Source organism: Xiphophorus couchianus, chromosome 21, assembly GCF_001444195.1.
Source record: "Xiphophorus couchianus chromosome 21, X_couchianus-1.0, whole genome shotgun sequence".
NCBI classification, from domain to species: Eukaryota; Metazoa; Chordata; class Actinopteri; order Cyprinodontiformes; family Poeciliidae; genus Xiphophorus; species Xiphophorus couchianus.
Window position 1 is genome coordinate 17,556,153 of NC_040248.1, and position 16,304 is coordinate 17,572,456.

Below are 16,304 nucleotides of genomic sequence, written 5' to 3' on the forward strand. Positions count from 1 at the left end.
TTAATCCAAGACTTTGTTTTGAATAAGCAATCATATTTTACTTTGTGTTTTTCAATTATACAAGTCGGTCCCTGAGAAGCAACTCCGACTGCACATTGACGCATGACTAATGTGTGGAAACCACCCTTCAGAATTGAAACAGAGAGTATTTAAGTGCTCATGATTACAATGGGGAGTCCTCAGGGTATGCTAATTGATGCTAACCCACTTATGCCTTTATGGATTTGACAAGCTGGCTATTTGAGGCGAGAGATTTTTTACCAGCTCAGATCCCGAAGTGGAAAAAAAGACATGTTTGCTGCTTTACGGAGGAGTTTATTGCTGCTTGTTTTGTCTTTTCGCTTTTCTGCTGCACACTCAGACCCAGATTGGGATTTCATCACTCGGTGTGATGTGTCACGTTATCAACATCATGAAGACCTCTCGCATTACCATAACTTACATCAGAATTTAACAGAGTGGGCGAGAGTCTCTGTTGTGGTTCGACTTTTGGGATTTGGGCTGGTTAGTTTTGTAGTATTTTCGACGTACATCCAGCCTATCATGTTCTCCAATGTCCACACTGCCCAGCAGAACGAGAAGAACAGGCAATAAAGATGTCAATGTTGGATCCAAAAGCAGCACACTAGATAGACTGCCTCTATTTACTGGATTGGAAAATGGGATTTTTTAAAAATTATTTCCCTTCCAGGCATTTTCTGCCTTGACATTTGATCATGTATTCCTTATTCCACTGAGATCTGGATTTATTGGGACCATCTCATTCAAGGCTCACCTCTTATGGCTCCTCTCAGCACTGTAATCCAGCAACGACAGAAGGAGCCAGTAAAATGCTTGACATGTAAAGCACCACAATGAATTGTGCTGCAAGGTGTAGCAAGATGGATAGCCCATGCTCGAGCTTTTGTTTACACCCAGAATGGTTGTAAATAATAAAAAAAAAGCACCATCCTTCATTTTAAACTCAACCTCTATATTTGAGGAACTGGAGACCTTAATTCAGAATCCACTTTATTAGCCAGTTTGAATGCATGTATAAGTTTTTCATTTGTATAACATGCAGGTTTTCTCCTCAGGAGTGGTAGTCAGTTGGACCCCAGCACCGTAGAGCCAGCCTTATTTGGCTTTCCAGTAACTTGATTACACCCATCACTACCTCAGTTCCTATGAGGAAGCTGTTAAGGTCATGATTATTGACTGTGAACCATTTACAGTCTTTTGTAATTATGATCCCACTGATGATTGCATACTGTGTAGACAGTTTCACATGATGCATATAGTAACTTCAATAGGACGAGTGGCAGTAAGAGAACGATTAAGGAGGTGAAATGCCATAAGAAGTCGTGTTTGTAGTTTTTCAAGACACAGCTGCGTGGCGTTCGATTCCCTAACATAAAACGTTTGCTGTATGCCTAGCCCAGTGGTTCCCAAAGATTTTCTTCTGGCCCCCCTATGGATTACAATAAAATCTCCCCAAAAAAGACAAAAGAATCAACTGGGCGCACACATCGTTCAACCAGACAAAAACCTAAACACATATTTTGTTTTCAAGCTCCACTGAAGTTTATTTCACACTTCAGGTTGCAACAAAACAAACTACAAACCATCTTTACAGTGAAACACTTTGTGTAACTGTTTTTTTTTATTATTCATCCATAACGCTTCCCGTGCCCCCCCTGCAATGGCAATGCGCCCCCTCTAGGGGGAGCGCCCCACACTTTGGGAACCACTGGCCTAGCCGATACCTCTGTAAGTACCGTACTGTAAAAAAACAAAAGAAGTTGCACCACAAAATGCCTGCATATATGTAAAAAAAAGACTTGTCCTTAAAACACTAAGGACAAGTCAAGAGACTTAATTGGGCAATAGTTTAGACCAGGGGTGCCCAAAGTCTGTCCTCGAGGGCCTGCATGTTCTACAACATGCAGTGTCGTCTAGTGGCTTGGCATGACAACTGCATTTGACTCTTGGTGTGTCGGTGGCGCTGTCTAAACGGGAAACTTTTTGCTAATTTGAAAAAGTTTCTAGGCAGTGGTTTTGTGCAAACAGAGCTAAAAATAGCTCTGTGCTTTACAGAATTGGGGCAAGAGTAAAGCAATTGTTTAAAGAACAACAGGTACCCGTTATTGAGCTTGCCACAAGCTAACCGAAGGTGCTCTTAATGGGAAAATGGATAGAGCAAAGTACAGTGTAGCTCTGTTAGAGCAGGGTGTCAAACTTCAGCTCTCGAAGGCTGAAGGTATGAAAGTTTTTATATCTTGTTGATACTGCCACTACGATTGCCAGAACAAATCCCAGACTCCAGCCTCTTCTAAGGCTGGTTTCCCCACTAAATGCGTTAGACTGCACATGAGACCCATAAGAGTGGAGATTTCATTGCTCATTAGTTCAGGTTGTTGTCTGCCTGCTGCTAAGATTGTGCGCTCCTGCTCTGCAGACACTTAACCTCTGGCTGCGAGCCTTTTTCCATTTTGTCTATTGACCGCTCGTTGAATGTGATGTCATCAGCAACATTCATCAACATAAGAATGTTGTTATACCCCTGACTTTTCACAGGTTTATCACCTGTTTTGTTTTGAGATTATACACCTCATGAAGGTGTGTAATCATTTTCTTATTTAAATTAGTGGGAATTGTTTAATTCAATTACAAAGCTACTTCTAGTCGTTGAGAAAAGAGTTTCGAATTTATTCTCAAACTTTCTAAATGGACTTCATCTCTGCATTTTGGTTTTTTAAAATCTTTTTTCTTAAAATTTTGTCTAACTAAACAGCGTTGTCATGCTAACGTGATGAAATAATAAGTAAAAGTCTTGAGAATTCCTGCCAATACCAATACTTTACTAATACTCTCTATAAATACTCTATCACTACCAGGGTATACCGGGAAAAGGCTTGAATAGTTCAAGTTACTCTTGAAATAATTTCAACTTTCAATTTTGTTTAATTTAAATTGAAACTGTAATTAAAAGATATATAAAAATGAATTGTTAAAATGTAATTTTGATAAGTATCAGACAGGTTAGAGCAGCTTAAAGAGCTGAAACAATTTTTAAAAAATACCTAGAGCAGTTTTATTTTCCACTCATCTGTCACACAGAGTTATGTGACAGCAGGATGCGTGTGTGCTGGCTTGTGTCTCTTGAGGGGTGTCCTGCTGAATCAAATGCTGTGGAGTAAAAATTTCACGGATCGGATGTGTGTGTCGTAGCGTCGGCGTGTTCAAGGAGAAAACCGAGCGAATGTGCGATCGCACGAGCAAAAGTCCGGCCTAATAAAGTGAACTTAAAGCGCACAGGATGGGTCAGGGTGAAGGGTTTTTGAAGACCTGGTAGCGAGGGCGTGAATCCATGTGTGAGGATGTCTGATGAGTGTGGGTCCTGCGGGGCTCCCTGTCCGAGGTTGATGTGATTTACCTGGACAGCAAGAATAACCTCACTTCTGACCCGTTTCCTGTTGAGATGTTGTTATGACGTCTAGAAAAAATGAGAAAGAAAAAAAATACTCAAAGCTTCGTTTTCTAATTTTCCCTATTGGCTATGACTGTATTATTAGACATGAAAGCTGGTAGAAAGTGTGTGTAGAATGTTTGAAACCGCTCGTTGTACAAAGTAACACCTTAGAAAAATGAAAAAACCTTAGCAAGCAGCCCGCAGACACTCTGAGGTCATGTTTTGTTGTAGTTTACACCCTTTAAAATAGGATTAACTCATATGAAAACGCCACCTTCGTAGCTTCTTTTAGCTGTTCGTGGCTAACAACATAGCAGCAGCGAATAGAAACAGCTGAAAGTCAAATTGTTCTACTCAGTCTGTGTTTTACTTAAAACACAGACTCAGTCTGTGTTTTCCTTAAAACACAGACTGAGTAGAACAATTTAGGGTTAGTGCCTGCAATTATTTATGGTTAGATAAAAAATAAATTGTGTCTTTGCTGTCAAGAACATTCTATATTAAGTAGAGTTGCACATAGTGCAAACAGCAAATATAAATTTAGGTGTTTAGCAAAATGAGTTTGTTGGTTGAGAGGACAGTTGTCAAACTGCTCACATACTCTGAAAAACTTTTGTACTTGCAGAGGACAGGAAAAGACAAAAACAGAAGCGCAGTAGAGCATGTCAGTAAACTTTATGCTCACAAACGACACCTGATGCGGGTTCTTTTTGTGTCCAAAGTGTGTTTTTATCAGTTAAACTATTAATAAAAAAAAAAAGTTTGAGATTAATTTAATTTTAATTCAGTCTCGTGCCTGAAATCCTTCAAATAGAAACATTTTGTACATAAAGTTTTGCATAAATGTCATGTTTCCCGTAAACAGGTTTACGAGAAACATGTTTGATTAGGATTGCGGCGGACAAAGTCAAACGACAAATGGCAGTGACTCCTTCAGCATTCTAATCAGCTGTATTTGTGTGGGTGTGTGTGTGTATCTAAACACAGTAATTATGTATTATAGTCCTTAATGAGGGATGGCACTGATTGTCAAACATTAGCTCATCTCCCTCTGAGCCAATCAACTTTTCATTTGCTCTTTGTGGGTTGGAATTAATGCACCGGCTGCTTCTGTAAGAAATCCGTGCTTCGTAATCGCAACGCAATTTAGCAAACGCACTCAAACGTTTACGGACAAGTAGCATTAATCAATTTCATGTGCAAACCATGGCGAAAAACTCCGGAAACTGCCCTTTCACCTCTTGTGGTTTGCTTTCTGACAACGTAAAAGGGGATCGTAGAGACTTACCAGAAGCTTCCGGCGTTTCATGAATGTTTTATCAGGCAATGGCAAACAGAGAGAGACACTGTCGATGCAGCTCCAGCGCGAGGGGCTTTCAGGGGATCACTTACTTCAAATGGAATCGAAATGACCTGTTAATATGTATACAGGGACCAGGTCTAGTTTCAAAGAGCCCAGCAGCGTAGCTGCACCACTGTAACTCTAAACAAAGAAACTGCACTTTGGTTTTAACACCAGCTGTACTTGTGCATTCTTTAAAAAAAAAAAAGTGTCAGGTGGGATGTTTTCTGTGGTTCCAGTACACACCACCACTTTATGGACGCTGTTTCTTTAAAAGGTTTGGGTAATTTCAACAATTTTTAATTTTTTTTTGCTAAATCCAGCGTGAAGGCTCAATTGTGTTTAGTTCATCTAAAGATTCAAGCTTCCTTTATTGTCATTTTACATTAAAATACGTTAAAAGAAGCTCTCTTCACACAGGGACACATCAGTTAATGTTATGAATTCACCTTCATAAAAAAAAAAACGGGTTGTTTTTGTTTCACGGGTTGTGAATGACACCGTCATAAACATGACATAACACCTGTCATGAACATGAGTAAGTCTTCATGAATATGTATGACTGCTGTCATAAAGTGTCATCCGGTAAATCATGACACTTTTAATACAAAGTTGACATTATTCAAAAAGGCCTTCGTTATGACAACCTGACATTAACCAAGAAATCATGATCTGACACGACACAGTCTTATTCACAACCCGTCAAATAAAGTGTTACCAAAAAAAAACCGCGTGTTGGTCCTCATGCAAATAAATAAACTAAAGCAGCTCCGAACGCAGATAGCTGCAAATCACACACTGTGTGACTAAAAACGGCAGTTGCTATAACCACCAACGTGGAATCAGTTCAACACACCACAGTGAACAGAAGGTCCCAACACCTTCTGGTTAGTGTGGTGAGGTTGACTCAGCTATATTTTCTCTCGAATGGGATGAGGTGTCAAAACCATAAAATTATACTTGCCAAAAAAAAAAAAAAACGTGGAACTTTTCTTGGATCTGTGTATTCAGGAAAGCTGGCTCTGTACTGGGACTAAGGCTGGAGTCCCTGGAAACTGTGGTGGAGAGGAGGACACTGAAGAAGGTTCTGTCTATTATGGACAATAAACAGCATCCTCTCCACCACATAGTGGACAGACAGCGGAGCACCTTCTCACATAGGCTGCTCCAGCTCCGCTGTCGTAGGGACAGATACAGGAAATCCTTCCTGCCACATGCCATCTCACTGTACAATAAAAGCTAAATCATTGTTCTGCACTAATCAGTCCAATTTTGCACAACTGCACTGTGGCACACTTGCTGTACATATATTTACATATACATACTGTATCTGCATTTTTTGAATCTTTGCAAGGACTGCTCTAAGCTGCTTTTATATTGACAGCATGTTATATTTTATTTTTATTTTTATTTTGTCTACAATTGCTACTCAGTGGTAGTTGTTATTGTGTCTTGTCTCTATGCCACTGTAACTGCGAAATAATTTCCCTGCTGGGATGAATAAAGTAATTCTATTCTATTCTATTCTATTCTATTCTATTCTATTCTATTCTATTCAGTGCAACAGTAATTTATTCAAAGCCGTCATGCTGATTAAGATTCATGTCAAAGAACATAAGGAGAGTGAGCCTACATTCACGGTCGTTTCAACATTGCTTGTGAGTTGAAGTTTGATTTTGTTGGAAAAATGTTTTGAGACTTTTTCCTTATCACATTTTCTAAAAGTTTTATCAGTCCAGCATTCCACATGTTGGTCTGTCCATCCAGTTTTTTTTTTTTGTTTGTTTGGTTTTTGAAGGATCCATATTTGAAGATTTTTCACTGTAGAAATATTTGTCACAAATTGTGAGAGAATAAAAAAAAGGAAAACAAAGCTTGCAGGATTCCGGAAACTGGGTTGGCCAAATCTGGAATTTTGACAGCATTGTTACAGGACATGTTTTGGTATCTGTAACCAAATCATTTTTACCTACCAAAGAATATTCCTTATGTAAAACCTTCAATACAATCAGCTTATGTATTCTAGTGGAGTACCTAACTGGACTCTATTTTTAGCCGGTAATCACTAATTTAGATGGGGGGGCAGAGGAGGAGAGGAAAGAAAATAGAAAATAAAAGGACCCATAGAAAGGCGGCATAAAAGCTGAAAGCAGGAAACTGGGACAGCACTCTGTGTTGTATCTGAAACCAATAAGACTGCTGGCATACTACACACACAAAAAAAGGAGGTGCCCTCTATATTTAGATAAGAGTGAATGATTTGTCAGGATATATAAAGAATAGATGATCAGTAGATGTGTGCGGCCGCCGCTACTGATCTTTGATGTCACTCGTGCGCCTCTTTCAAAACCCTCAGCCTGATATGACTAGGAACGCTCACAGTATACAGTATATACATGATTTTTGTTTCTTTTTTCTGTTACCTTTCTGTTATGTAATTACATCGAGACGCCGAGCAGCTGCGCGGCTTCAAACAGACGTTAGCACACATCCACATGTTGTGCTCTTGGCTCGGTTTCTGCTGCACAGACACGTCCCTCGCCGGGCTTTAATTGGACTGTAGTGGTTTGGTTGATCCGGAGGAGCGGAGCGCGGCCAGCCGGGGCAGGTTTATTAGCCTCCATCAAAGAGGCCCTGTCAGCCTTGATCATCTGAGGTTACATGGCGGTACACGACTCCTGCAGAGCGTTTCACCTCTGATCTGCGCGCCCGTGGTGGATACTACATCCTCAGACATGATTTCTGATTCTTATATTCATTTTTCCGTTTTGTGGCCTGCATGAGCCGCTGTGCGTCTTGCTACAGCCTGTGTTCTTTTGCTTTCCTAACCGATTGTGGCTGAAATCAAGGTGTCTTTTTGCATAGCAGAAGGTCACAGCGGTGGTATGATGGCCTCAGTTAATCGCGTGATAAGTTAAAATAAGCTTGATAATTTCTTATCTGAATTTTAATATTTTTCAAAGGGTAATTTTGTTTGGAGAGACATCATAATTCATTTTATTCATGGTTTTGGTTGTAAGTGGATTTAATTTTTGTTTTGTTTACTGTTTTTGGCTGCTGTGTTTTATGTTGGATATTTAAATATTTAATTTTTGGATATTTAGTTCCAATTCTAAATGTTCTTTACAAATTGTAGTTTATTTGTCTTATACATTATTTGAAGGAGGTCTCAAGACACCAATATTATCATTTATTATAGTACTTAAAAGGACAATTTATGGTCCAGCAAAATTACTTATTGTGGCAGGCCTGTCCACATCCCTTTATATTCATATTTTGTCCCATTACAGCAACGTCTATAGATGCATAAATATATGTTAGAACAAAGCAAATTAGCACAAAATTGTGAAGTGGAAGGAAAATGTGACTTGGTTTTAAGTGTTTTTCTTCCTACAAATAAAAGCTCAATTCGATTTAGGAACTGGACTTTGACTAGAACCCAGTAATACCTGGCGTACTTATTTAGTTTATTTAGTCTAAACCACTGCATTGTAGCTCCGGCTGCATGTTTAGGCGAGTCAATTCTGACCACAGCTCCCTGCTATAGAAAAGCACCGCCCACAGCATAATGACGCCACCACCATATTTCCTAATGGGTTTGTTGGGTTCAGCAGGATGTATGGTGTTTGCTTTCCGCCATATGTTGCTGGTTTTAGGGTAATGTCCTCTTAACTTTAAGAACAACTGTGTTTTTACTGAGATTAAGTTACACACACGCCGTTCTTTTTAGATTTTCATTTCTTGAAACAGTTAAAAACTTTGCGTAACTTACTTCCACTTCACATTATTGACCTACTTTCTGTTGCTCTGTTCTAATAAAACATTTTAATGTGTGCGGTCGTAATGTGACAAAGTGTGTAAAAAGCTCAGTGAAAATGAATACTTGCAAAGTACATTAAGTCTTCCTAATTTAGGTTAGTACATGTGTGACTAATAAAGTCAGCGGAGCCAAAAAAAAAAAAAAAAAAAAAAAAAAAACGGGACAAGCTTCGCTGCTTGTCCCTGAGAATCTCCTGGAAGCTACAACTGGGAAGTATGTCAGTGGTTCCTCAGCTTCTGAACATGCTGTACATGCAATATGGATTACTCAAACCTTTGAACACAAAAGGTTGTGATCAGATAAGACAGTGAAGGATTTTCAATTATCAATATAAATACTTATGCAGTGTTATTGCTGGGACAGCATCCAGAGGCTGAGTGACCAAAGCTGCGTGTGAAACGAATGACTTCCGTGCTTAAAATTGTCTGCGGACTCTACGTGTCAGTTTTGGTTCTCCTTATTGGCTCTGTATAGAGAAAAGCGCAGCGTTTTATTCAATTCTAATGCATTCTTTCAAATGTAATCCAATCACATTGTCAAATTACATGCAATCCAATTCAAGCCATCCCATCTAGCTGTGTGAGTCCAGCCAATTGCATTGACTTGTTGATTTTGCACTCCATCATTCTGAGCGCGCAAGAACGAAACCTTCAGCAAAACCAAGGCCGCACTGTTAAAACACCAAATCTTACCAAGTGTTTTTTTTATCTTGTTTCTAGTGCAAATATCTTAGTGCACTTGAAAGAAGACTAAACTGACTTACAAATAACTTTTCTGCAAGATATAGGAGTTTGTTTCAAGTAGATAATTTCTTAATGTTGATTAAAATCTACTAGCTCCACTGCCAAATAATTTCACTTATAACTTATGTCTTGCTGAAAAGTTACTTGTAAGTTAGTTTTGTCTTGTTTCAAGAGTACAAAAGTAGTTGCACTAGGAACTAGATCAAAAATAGTTTATAATATTTTGTGTTTTTGCAGTGGATAATGAGCAACAATCTGATGTTGTCCACTGAGGACAAGGAAGGACGCAGTAAGACACATAAGTACAAGACGAGGAGTACTTTCTATGGAAGAAAAAATCCAAAAAGAGAACTGAGCAAACCGCTTCCATCCCTCATGACAGTTTCTATGAAACACTTTCTTCAAGAAATGGTGTGAGAGGATCTCAGCTGCTTTCGTTGCTGTCTTTGACTTAGGTGACTTAGGGACATGCACAGATAGACACTAGGTGGTGCTAGAGGGGTTGCCCCTTTTCCTCTGGACAAAAAGTGCCCCTCTGAAACAGCTTTTTAAAAATATTCACAGTGTAGTGACCTGTAAAAAAAATCTCACACAAAGTGCCCTTTTTTTATACCCGCCCCCCAAAATCCCTGTATGCACCACTGTAGGTGATGCCGTATGTTTTCCTTTCCTGGTTGTTAAGGGGTAAACACCCAAATATCCTCTTAGAGTCTGACACTCCCATATGCTGAGCTCACTCCTATGAGTATTGACAAATCTAATTCATGTGAGTCAGAAAGAAAAAAAAATAAAAAAATTCCCTTGTTTTCTACAGATGGTCGTTTGAGTTTGTGAAACTGTGACTCATAAAGTCAGCGAAGCCAAAATATTGCAGCGCCTCACTTGCTTCTCCCGCCCTTCACCCTCGAGAGTCTCCTGAAAGCCACAGCTGGAAAGACGGGAGAACCTCTGATCCATAAATGGGTCGTTCACATGTTTTAGGCTGCAGCACTGAAAAGAATAATAATAAATTAAGCCTAAAGGTTATCTGTGTGTGCACGCTTGTGTCATTTATTTAGTTTGTCTTTTTAAAGCTATTATGCTACAAGGTTATGTTAAAATTAGGTTTAGTGATCAACATTAGATGACTAATAAAATCAACTGGGAACAATCACATTGTAATAATTTGCTTGCTTGACTTTAAAAAGATGTCCGCCTCAAATAGCTTTTATATAACTACTCTCTTTAAGAGCTGCATCCATTATAGTTTCCTGTCTCCGGATCTTGTAAAGTTTTGACAGATGTCGGTCTTCCCGTCGCGAGCGGTCAGTAATTATTTACTTTAGGAGCAGGGGTGACGTCACACCGTGTGTTTGAGAAAGTGGTCTGTGTCCCATAAAAAAAATGTTTTTAATAATATTACAGAGGCAAAATGCTTGAAGAGTCGACATTTAGCATCTTTTGTCCTCACCATTGTTTGTCCCTTCAGATGCGATAGCCACAACATATATGTGGGAGGGGCCAGCCCAGCACTTCCTGGTCAAATTGTATGATGTCACTGCTTGCATCACCGGATACAACCAAATGGAGGCTTTTCTTTCTTTTTGCATTGTTTGTTTTCTTTAAAGTAACCCTGTCTAGTTGCCCTGCTATAAATGCTTTAGTTTGCAGATCATTTTGTTTGTAAATTAGGTTAATAACCTTATTCCTGATTCTTTGTTTAGATTTTCTTGCATGGTGCGTCCTGTCCTCTCATGGTGCAGTCTAACGAAGTGCAGGTGTGTTGAAAATTCTGCATAAAACCAGTAAGAGGGTTTGGCAACTTGAGGTGGATGTCAGAAAATCCATGAGAAGGACTTGGAACCAGCTGCTGATTCTGCTTTCTTCTCACCTTTTTTTTTTTTTCTGACCCCTTGACGACACCACCTCACAAGCATGGTTAGCATTGCTACCGGCAAACGGCAGTCCTTTTTGTTCACTACCTTTACTTAGTTTTTTTTTTTTAAACTCATTTTGCACAACACCATATATAATACAGTTTCAGCAGAAAACTCAGGTTGAAGTCATTCACTTCAGTTTATTTTTGGAGCGACTTTGGGGCGTTGTAATCAGGCAGCAGATAAGTTACTGCTGAGGAACACAATCTGATTAGTGATTGTACACACAACTGGCACCCAAAGCAATTGGATTAGGATGCATCCAAGAGCGTTTGATGAATTTTAGTTTTTTTTTAACCCTGGATTTAGTCTACCAGGCTTGAAGCTGTCATGTTTATTTGTATGAAACATTTTAAAGAACGCATAGAGACACACTGATGTGTTGCAGTTACGTAAAGCTCTCTTTTCAGTTTTTGGAGATTTTTTATATATTTTTTTTAATGATGGTTTAAAGTCAGTGCATACAAGTTAATTAACGATCTCCTGATGATCTGCAGTCGCCCACTGCTGCGAAGCCACACGGAGTCACCACCTCCCACCACTCATCTGCTCCCTACTGATATTTCTCTTTCATCGCAAGCTGCCGCCAACAAACAAACAAACAAACTCTGCTCTGACGTCACGTAGCCGAACGTCAACTTCTTCCCAGCAGTCGGAAATGTTTTCGGATGCGACGACGATGACGAATCGTGGAATGTCACTCGTTTTCTTTTTCACGACCCCACCTTGCAACCCACAGAAGCCAGCTTACCTAACAGGCTTTTCTGATGGCAAAAGCCACAGATGCTGATTTAAAAAGCAGCAGCTGCCAGAGCTCTGAGAGTTCGGAGCTGGGGGAAGGATGTTGGCTGGGACAACTTGATCCCTGGGTCTGTCCTCACTGTGCCACTGTTTGCTCCATTTACTGGACAGAGTGGGGGATATGAGGGGAGGGACAGGCCGGCTGTGTTACCGGTATTGATCGCGGAGAGCTGGCTGCAGTTCAGATTTATCCATGTTACACATGTGATGTGTTGGGTGTGGATGAAAGTGTGCGGCTGTGACCTGTGGAAGGGGTCGTCGGGCATGAATGAGCGATAGTAAAGCTTTATGTAAAAGGTGAGATCAGGGATGATTCATCACTAGCTCCCACAGGTGCACAGTAAGGGTGAAGGCCTGAGCACAGCGGCGTTAAAGAATAGGCCGTATATTAATAATCATACAAACCTAGTGATCAATTTCTCTTGAGGGTTAGGTAATGTTTTCTTTTTGTGTGCGTTTAGCAGAGCTCCTACTACTGTTTCTGCTTGAAATGCCTGAATTTTGTCCTGTTGCTTCTTGAAATCTTCATGAATTTTGTTAGAATGTTATGAGACAGAACAACACAAAGGGGTTCAGGTTTAGAAAGTGAAACAAAAGATGCATTTTAAACTTCTTTTTTTTTTTTTTTACTTTGTGCAAGAAAAATATCTACAAAGGGTGTGGTGTGTATTCCCTCTCACTCTGGGAATACCAACTGACTACCAAATTTAATTAGATAATAGTGTCACTTTTTTTTTTTCCCTGAAAAATGGTATGGCAGGAAAACTTTTAGACGTAAACATTGTTGAAGACGGCCGCAGGAAAACCTGCCGTGTCTCAAAGGACATGCAGGTTTTTCTACAAATATATAAAAGCAGAGGAGCTGCACACAAAATAAAAATCACATACCACTTTTCTCCTTCAGTAGTTATTTGCCATTTGAAGTGGTTTTGTCCTTTTAAAGTCACCAAAAAATACATTTATTTGGCTAAAATGGTGGAGGTGACGGTGTACGACCAATAATCTTCCTTTAACTGGATTTACTGTAAAAAGGTTTGAATATAAAATTTTACTGTGATAACAGCTCAGGTTTTTCAGAAGTATTAGAAAATGCTGCCCTCTTGTGGTCCCACATATAAATGAAGGAGAACATTCAGTTTCTGTCCTGTATTGTAAAAAAAAAGCAATATTAAAAACTAAATAAATCTCTCTCCTTTTGTCCCAGGTTATGGACACGCTGTCCAAACTTTCCCACACAAGCATTGCACAACAAATGGGAGTCAGGTATGTTGTTTTTAAAAAAAGAGAGAACTGCGCACCTAGCACGCAGTAAAACGCCTTCTGATTATTTGACAAATAAATAAATGTGTGTTTCCTCTCACAGACATTTTCCCACAGAGGAGCGCGTGGAAGATGAGGACATCTACAACCACCTGGAGGACCTGATCGAGTACGTTTCCTCCTCTAACACAAACGTCTCCGCTTCCTGCCGCTTTAAAACAAAAGAGCATTTTGCTGACGAGGGCAGCATTTGTTCCCTGGGTGTCGACTGGAAGGCAGCCACCTCCTCCACTGCTCCCAGCGTGCGCTCAGTCCCCCCCCCACACACACACACAGCTTTTTCTCAGTTTACCACAAGTTGTGTGGGACTGGACTTTCGTCATTCGTTATTCAGGCCCCATTTAGTGCGAGGTTTTGCAGATTTTTGTTGAATAACAGGTTTTATTTTAATTATTTTTGAAACGTTACAACTTGTGCTATCCAGATCATCCTGACATTATTTTTTTACTCATGAGGTTAATGTCCCGGCATCAGAGAGAATAGGAGATTGAAACAATTAAATCATTAATTTTTTAACTTCGTGCTGACACATTTTGAGACTTCTGAACTTTTGGGCTTAAAGTCCCAAGAAAATAGTCGTACAATATAATCCACTCTAACTGCAAATGGGTCAGCGGGTGCAGTTACGCCTTTATCTAAACATAGCCAGACAACACAGTGGCCTTTTTGTTATTAATTTTCTTCTGAGAATTGTTTTGGACTGAATTTGAGCTGTCAGCTCATCCACGGTTCTATTTTCGGTCGCAACACTGCAAAAGCTATTCAACTTTTTTGCATCGGCCAGAAAAGAGAAATCAGTGCGCCCCGTTTCCTCCGTGAGACGTGGGAAGCCTCGGATATTGTTTCGTAACAGAAACCCTGGTTTAAAGATCTCCACTAATTTCTCCCTGAGCTATTAGAAGTATTAGAATAAAGGGAACTAAATCCAAACGCACAATGCCCTTCGGCGACTTTTATCTGTAAATGGTTTGAAAACTCAACGTTTGTTTTTTATTTCACAGTTACAGCTTTGGAAAAAAAATAGAGCATTTCAAATGATCAATTTCTCAGATTTTTATTTTTCATATGTATATGTTTGAGTAAAATGAACATTGTTCGTTTATTCTATGAATTATAGACTACATGGCTCCGAAATTCCAAGCAAAACTATTTATTTATTTGCAGAAAATGAGATAATCAATTGTCAAAATAACAAAAAAGATGCGGTGCTTTCAGACCACAAAGAATGCAAAGAAGACAAATTCATATTCATTTAGAAACAACAATACTAATGTTTTAACTCATGAAGAGTTCAGAAATCAAAATTTGGTGGAATAATCATGAGGTTCAGTGCAGTGGGCTCTTTATTTTTTTCCAGAACCTGTGTTGGTCTATTACATAAAATCCCCCCATTAAATATACCAAACTTTGAAATTGTCCCTTTTGTGTGCAGTGAAATTCTTCAGTTGCACTATAAAGACGTTTTAGGATTGTAACTGAAGCCTGCGGGGGCAGACGAGTCCACAGTAATAAAGATGTCGGGACGCCTTGCAGTGATCTGCTCTATGTTTAGCGCTGACAGCTCCATTTGCACAGGAAGCAGCGGCAGAGATAAACCAGCCAGCCAGCTGCAGGATGAGGTCGGACACATTTAAAGCTTTCCAAACGTATAAGCCAGATCCAGAAATTTACTTGCAAAAAAAAAAAAAACGAAAAGCACGTAGACTGCTGACTTTGCAGAAAAAATCCATCTGATCTGCAAAGGAAAACCTTCTAGATCTTTACAAACCCGAAACGTAGCCTTACACTTCTGCTTTTCTCATCAGAATCTCCATTTTCATGTGAATGAGACTTGCACAGGCAGCAGAAAATATCCATTTTATGCACAGCATCTTTCTTGTAGTTGGACTGGCCCGAAATTTCCTGTGCGGTTTTATATGACGAGTCAGTTAATAATAATGTATGTTGTAAATCTTTTTGGCAAGGTGAGCCGTAGCGAAGTCCAATGTTATTCATACCCCTGCCATGTTGGGGCGTAAAATTCATTTCAGGAAGGCTGAGCCTGATGGGAAATGAGACAAAAATCTGTCAAAAGATGGTAAAAGAACACAAAAGGAATATCAGTTTTATAAACCAATTAAGATTTTACTAAAACGTTGCGTTCAATAACTGATTTTTACTGTTTATGAATACTGACCAGCTTTTATGAGTTTCCACTGGTGTGTCCACGGATTCTCTATCAGATTCAAGTCTGGCCTTTGACTGGACCGCTACAAAACATTAATGTTACTTCCAGTGAGAAGAAACATGTTGGCAAAAGAAAAGAGTGCCTGAGGTATTGCTAGAACATTAAGCTGGAGGAATAATTGATAATTTTTGTTCACTATGTACTTAATCCGTTTTACATAGTTTGTGATAAAGGGATACTATAGTCCTATATGAAATCTCACTGAGCAATCAGATAATCTAGATGCAGTCCAAACCAGAAGTTTACATGCTGGTCCAACCAACGACCCGTCATTGGATAGACCAGGTCCAATGACGGATCCGGTCTATCCGTCATTGTTTAAAGAGATGGTAATAATTCTGTAAGTAAACCTCTGATTTTGAAGACATTGAAACATACGTCTGACATGTTATTTCTTTCATTAGAGAGGCGTTTATCAATCAGAAATAATTTAGGTAATTCTGACATAAAACAACAGAGGTTTGCTCTGATCTAGCTTCAGAGGAAAGCTAGGAAAAAGGTAGAAAAAAAGATGTACGAGTCTTTTTTTTCCATTATATGTAAATCTCTGGTTTCAACTGTACTTAAATTATGAGTCGGATTTGAAATTGCGTTACTACAACTAAAGATGAATTGATTTGGAAGCTTTTTATTCATTTTTAATAAGGATCCCACTGCATGTGCCTCCCACTGTACACATGGACC

The 16,304-nt window shown here is 39.4% G+C and overlaps 1 protein-coding gene across 3 annotated transcripts in view; it reads left to right on the plus strand.

Annotated features, from left to right (window-relative positions):
• The window catches only part of vav3 (vav guanine nucleotide exchange factor 3), a 103,214-nt gene that overhangs the window by 35,782 nt on the left and 51,128 nt on the right, over positions 1-16,304 (plus strand). For all 3 annotated transcript variants that reach the window (XM_028004944.1, XM_028004945.1, XM_028004946.1), the window contains exons 3-4: positions 13,278-13,336; positions 13,437-13,502. In XM_028004944.1, the coding sequence (XP_027860745.1) occupies positions 13,278-13,336; positions 13,437-13,502 (125 nt within the window). The remainder of the gene's footprint in view (positions 1-13,277; positions 13,337-13,436; positions 13,503-16,304) is intronic.